At 40.6% G+C, this 6,456-nt stretch overlaps 1 protein-coding gene across 1 annotated transcript; it reads right to left on the minus strand.

Moving 5' to 3' along the window:
* Positions 1–2,955, minus strand: stc1l (stanniocalcin 1, like). The gene is made up of 4 exons (XM_048181824.1): positions 2,564–2,955; positions 2,197–2,339; positions 1,884–2,095; positions 1–1,009 (listed from the first exon to the last, which is right to left on the minus strand). The coding sequence occupies exons 1-4, from the start codon at positions 2,673–2,675 to the stop codon at positions 730–732; spliced, it is 747 nt and encodes a 248-aa protein (XP_048037781.1). The 5' UTR covers positions 2,676–2,955; the 3' UTR covers positions 1–729.
* Positions 2,956–6,456: the final 3,501 nt, after the last annotated feature.

A 6,456-nucleotide genomic window follows, 5' to 3' on the forward strand; every position in this document is an offset into this window, starting at 1 on the left:
CATTACAATTCGATGTTTTCATTAGATTCTATTGTAACAGTGTTTGTATGGATCCTACTGGCCACAAGATGGACAAATTTCAGACCGTAAAGCAATGAAAAAAGAGAAAGATATGAAACTATTTAGTATATCAGGCAGTTTTCAATTTTTATTTCTATCCAAGCACATTCAACTACACAATATCACCAACATGAACAAAGTATGCCCTTCTTAATCATAGTATAATATTTCCCATGGCCAGCATAGGAAACATATCTGAAACATATCCAGAAATATGTAGTCTCACTTTCTCTTAATGAATAAAGACTTTTTTTCAGACTCAGATCATAATAAACAATAATAAACTATATAAATTACAAAATTTGGTAGGAAAAATAAATATAAATTATTTTCAGTGTACACTAATAAATATTTCTGTCCTGCCACTACAAGTTGGTCAAGGTGACAGTTTTCCTTTTTCCATGATTATATCCTGCGTAATTGCAATTTAGCTTAAACCAATAGGCCATAAACCAAAAATGAAATAAGTCTAAAACATGACATTGGCAAGTATATTCAATGTAATGCAGTTAAAATATCAAGTAGTTGTTGGTTTTTGTGAACTAAGCAAAGGTTTCTGTTGTGTCCCATTAATAAAACTAAATTTTTAATGCACTAATCACTAATAACCATCTTCCACTTATACACTTCAGCGTGATGCATGATGCAAATGGAGAGCCGTGTGCTACTCTAAGAGCTTCCTTCAACTGAACGCTTCCTGGCGATGATGTTAGTGGGGTCCCTGTTGGGCAGGTTGGCCTGGACCTTGAATATGGGCCAGCGGAAGCCATTGTGGCCCTTCATCCCAGAAGGCCCGGCGGCAGCAGGTTCGGATGGGCAGGGCTTGTTCTGAAGCAGCTGGAAAAGCGTGGTCATGTCAGGTCCCAGTCTGGACAGCAGCCCGGCTCGCACCACCTCCACGGTGTCTTCGTTGCACTCCATTAAGCTCTGCAGAAGTGTGCTGTAGTACCTGTGACACAAAAGTATGAGGAATTAGTTTGCTCAGTTGAGTGAGCTTATTTTGGAAGCATTTTATAGCTCTTTAACTGTTCGTGACCATGCTGATTAAGCTCAAGAAGGTACAACAAGAAGAAGCACAACAACAAAAAATCACTTACATTTTGGTCTTTTCCTGACACAAATTTTTCATATGGCTTCAGAAGACTTGTAGTAACTGATTACATGTAATCTGGATTACATTATCAGATTCTAAAAATTAAGTAGGCTACTTGTAAATAGTAATCAAATTACAGTTACTTTTCTATTGATTACATGATTACATGTTATTCAAGTGCACATAATTTCATATTCATTTATTTAATATTTATTTATTCCCCAACTTTTTTGTCTGCTGAACCTCTTTCCCCTAATATATTTACTTGATGATGACCCTGAGAATTTAAAATTAAGACAATAATAATAAAAAGTTTAAATATTTGTAAACAAATTGGAATATATTTTCTTTCTCTTTGTATTTTATATCAATATGGTACAAGAATATCCGATTCAAATCAATGTGATAAACGAGTCAGGTCAAAAGTAATTTAAAAAGTAATCAAAAAGTAATCCAAATGCATTACCTAAACTGAGTAATCTAGTTTACGTAACTAGCTACAATTTTTGTCATGTAATTTGTAATCAGTAACAGACTACAATTTGTAACACCGTGTCTACACCGGACACGACTGTTGTCATTCGCATCACAAGAGCTAAAAGCTGTCTACACTGGATGCAACAAAGTGCCCGTTACAAAGTGTAAGTATAAGTAATCTACCCAGCACCGAATATAGTACAAAATGGCATTTTATTATTTCATTTTGCATTAAGTTCATACGCTATATTACCTGTTTGGGAAGTGGCTGGGCACCTGGACCACGGCACCAATGGCCTCAGGGTTGGATTGGGCCACTTTGCAGATGTGAAGCTTCTTATAGCATTCCTCCTGCACTTCAGCAATCATCTTCTGGAAGGTGGAACAGTGTTTGATGGTCTGGAAGACCTTAGAGGTGATACCGTTGGCGATGCACGTGATGCTCTCTTTCACAAATGTCTGACCCTGGAAAAAAATGGAAAATGACTTACATTGCAAAGAAAACGAGAAAAAAGGCATGATGTTAATTTGAGGAGTAAATGGTTCTGATTAATGGTGTTTTGTACCTCTGTGTTGAACACTGCAGCTGTGTGGAAGAACATGTTACAGATCTCGTGCATTCCGTCAGTGTCGCAGGTTGAGTTTTCCAGACATGCAAAGGTGGAGCAGCCCACCTGCAGAGCACCCTTCAGGCAGCGGACAACCTCAGCTGGAGGAAGAAGAAAAAAATACTTATTTGAGAGACACTTTTATTCAAAGCAGACCTTTTTTCTACAGAGACAGTTCTGAAGCGACCTAAGGTTTTGCTCAAAGGTGAAAGCTCTTCTGGAATTGAACCTACAACCTTTAGTCTGTAACCACTAAGGATTTCTGAACATTTGCCCATGCATACTCTTAAAAAAATAACAAAGTAACCAAGAAAAAAATACTTACTAGGGCTGTTGGCTGAGAATCGTGCTCGTCTTGGTTGTGCAGGTTCTTGATCTGTTCCAAATGCAGATGCAGCCAAAACGAAGAGCAAAAGAAATCCGTTTTTCAGAAGCATGTCTGCAATTATACCAAACACAAGAGATCAAAACAGGAGACGTCTGCTGATTCTGTGGGGTTGTGTTTCAGGTTGATGACAGCCTCGGCTTTATACAGATCTTCAGCTGAGCTTGACGGCTCATAAATCCCCACCACCACCAATCAGAACGCAGGATCTGAAAGCTCAAACTTTCCATCTCTTCATAAATATTCATTGACTGATATTAATGCAGACCCACCTGCTATGATTCTCCAGTTAGATTAATTTCTTGCTACAACATAGTTTGAATGCTGTCATCTATGATGTGGATCAAAAAACTTTTAGATGCTTAAAGGGATAGTTCACCCAAAAATGAAAATTATCCCATGATTTACTCACCCTCAAGTCATCCTAGATGTATATGAATATCTTCTTTCAGACGAACACAATCGGAGATATACTTAAAAAATATCCTTAGTCCTCAAAGCTTTATAATGGTAGTGAATGGGGGGCCACATTTTGAAGCAAAAATAAAATGCATCCATCCATCCATAATAAAAGTAATCCATACAGCTCCAGTGGGTTAATGAAGGCCTTTTGAAGTGAATCAATGCGTTTCTGTAAGAAAAATATCCATATTGAAAGAAGATAGTCATATATACCTAGGATGGCTTGAGGTTGAGTAAACCAAGGGATCATTTTCATTTTTGCGTGAACTAACCCTTTAAAGTCACCAATCATCGGTGACAATTACAGTTATCAATTATAGAATTTATCATGAATGATTTATCTGTGCATATCATTTTTTTTTTGTTCATGTGCCCTCGAAATCTTTAATCAAAATAACTTTCCCTCTGTCTTATACATTTCTACTCTTCTCTGATGACATTTACTGGTGTGAGGGCAGGGCAACTTGTCACTCACATGACAAGTTCTGCCCTACATTTTTCCCTACAGAATCCATTTCACTCAGTTATATGTCACAATAGGGAAGAAAAGACTATCACAACTTCCATTTCCATTTCATGATGAAAAAAAAAAAGATTTATTATTCCGAATACTGTCCATTTTAAAGTTGCACCTTAGCATATCTAAATCATTAAACACCCAACTATCATAAAATACAAACTCAGATTTCTGTTATGATCCTAAATGATGTTTGGTTCATATTCTCATCTGGAGGATCTGTTGATTTACCTTGTTCTGTAACAATATAGAAGATAAATGATATTCTCAATGAAATCCCCCTCAGGTAAGTCACGCTTAATGGCTTCTTTGTGGAAAACAACTCTGTTTAGTTTGGATTTAATATCACTGTGATTTAGTTTATGGACATCTCTCTTATTTGATGCTCTTGGCTGTAGTTCTAAAAGAGGGTTTAGGGAGTTTTTCGACACCTGGCACAGGTAATTGTGCTAAAAGTACGAGCTTCATCAAAACAGTCAAATCTAACTTGTCAGTACTGGTCATGTGGTTGACTAAACATCCGTTCCCACCGGATCGGAAGGAGAAGCGTTTGTCAGTGTCTAATCAGTGGATCTTGCAAAGGCTTTAGAGGAAGTGATGTGTTTTCCATGATGAATTTCATTAGCCTAAAGAAATTTCCTCCCCTAAAGGGTTAATTACACTGATAATGATCAAAGCACTGGCTGGTTTCTTAGAGGGGGGCTGGAGACACAGCTATTTTGGTTTTATTACCTTTGTTCACACGGATGCCTGCAAATACCTGTTTGTTACGGCTGAAGTATGGCAGGAAAACTTTACTGAATAACATGAATGAGTAGGAACACACACATACATAGCCTTTAATTTCCCAATAATCCATTGACTCCCAGGTGAAAAAAAAGTACTTTTCTATAATATACTTGAAGTGCTCTATTTTTGTGTGCTAATTTTGTACTTAATATACTAAAAATTCTTCTTTAGTACTTTTTAAGATAATCATAAGAACATCTACTCAACTGTGCTATTTTGAGACAGCATGAAATATGAACTAAAATGTGCTTTTAATATACTATCTCTATACTATCATCAATAAAGCCTGCTAAATGGATCCCATGTTGAGTGATCAAGCATTACAGAAGACTTCGCCATTACAAGATCCAACATGGCTGCTCAGGCAAGTCAGATTGCTGCCAATCAACACCAGCTAAACCGTTTGACTTCTATAACAGAGGAGTTGGTTAAGGCCGTTCAAGGTCTCCACAGCACGGCCGCCAGCACTGCCGCTAGCACCGCCGCTGCGACGCCACCACCCGCGGCAGTCGCCATTACCCACGCGGCAGAGACGCCATCACACGTTAACCCTCGCTTGGCTTTCCCATCGAAGTTCGATGGTGACGCCACCAAATGTAAAGGCTTTCTACTTCAATGCTCTCTGTTCGTTGAACAACAACCCACTCTTTACAACACCGAGACTGGTAATCGCCTTTGTATGCTCACTATTGACAGGAAGGGCTTTGGATTGGATTACCGCTGTATGGTGCGCTGATGGGACAGCGTTCGCTTCATTTCATGAATTTCTCAGACAATTCCGTGAGGTCTTTGATCACCCCAGAGAGGGTAAAGGAGCTGGTGAACGCTTATTGGAATTATCCCAGGGGAGATTAACGGCAGCGGAATACGCCATGAACTTTCGCACACTGGCAGCACAGACTGATTGGGTGAGTGACACGCTAAAAACCCTGTTTCGAAAGGGTCTTAGTCATGAACTGCAGACTGAGCTAGCATGCCGTGATGAGGGCAGAGACCTTAACAGTTTCATCGATTTGGCTATTACCATCGATAATCTGCAGCGTGCTCGTCGTGTGGGCTCACATCGTCTCTCATCGGCCAGATCAACGGCTCTCGAGGAATCCTCTGAACCTATGCAAGTTAACGCCTACCGCCTGTCCGCGGAGGAAAGAAATCGTCTCACTCATCGTTTGTGTTTGTACTGCGGATTACCTGGTCATCAGCGGATCTCTTGCCCCTCACGTCCATCATCTGCAGCTAATAAGTCGGTGAGTGCTACCTTAAGCTCTGTCAGTTCCATAAACTGTGTAACTGTCCCGATCACATTATGGATTAATGGAGTTCATGTGGTTACCGCTGCCCTGGTAGATTCCGGCACAGCTGGTAATTTCATATCAGAGGAGTTCGCCAAAACTCATAAAGTGTCTCTCATTCCATGTTCCACTTCTCTTTCTGTAGCCACGATAGATGGTCGCCCTCTGGGGACTGGACTGATTGATCAGCTGTCCCAGGAACTTCCGATGTCAACTGGTTTACTTCACAATTAACGCATTCAATTCTACGTCCTACCTGTGTCAAACACTCCCATCATACTAGGATTACCCTGGCTTCGGCTCCACGACCCACAGATCTCGTGGAGAGAGAGACAAATTACCAAGTGGAGCTCCCAATGTCAGAAAACATGTCTGTCCACCATCACACCCATGCCTGTTCACGCTGTCCTGTTCAACCCGGATCTCCCAGTCATCTCCAACCTGCCCGAAGAATACCTTGACCTCGCCACTGCATTCAGTAAGGAGCAAGCAAACACCCTACCACCACACCGCACTCACGACTGTGCCATTGATCTCCTCCCAGGCCACACGCCACCCAGGGGCCGCATCTTCCCTCTATCCCAACCTGAATCGGAGGCCATGTCTAGCTATATAGAGGAGGAGTTGGAGAAGGGGTTCATTCGACCATCTACCTCACCCGCATCCGCTGGTTTCTTCTTCGTGCGGAAGAAAGATGGGGGTCTTCGTCCATGCATCGACTATAGAGGTCTCAACGAGATCACCGTAAAATTCAGGTACCCACTTCCTCTAGT

This window comes from Megalobrama amblycephala, linkage group LG2 (assembly GCF_018812025.1).
Source record: "Megalobrama amblycephala isolate DHTTF-2021 linkage group LG2, ASM1881202v1, whole genome shotgun sequence".
NCBI lineage: Eukaryota > Metazoa > Chordata > Actinopteri > Cypriniformes > Xenocyprididae > Megalobrama > Megalobrama amblycephala.

Coding starts and splice junctions, on each gene's coding strand:
- stc1l (XM_048181824.1), bottom strand. CDS start 2,675: ATGCTTCTGAAAAACGGATTTCTTTTGCTCTTCGTTTTGGCTGCATCT. Junction 2,096..2,196: donor CTGCAGTGTTCAACACAGAG/GTACAAAACACC, acceptor ATTTTTTTCCAG/GGTCAGACATTTGTGAAAGA. Junction 1,010..1,883: donor CCCAGCCACTTCCCAAACAG/GTAATATAGCGT, acceptor TTTGTGTCACAG/GTACTACAGCACACTTCTGC.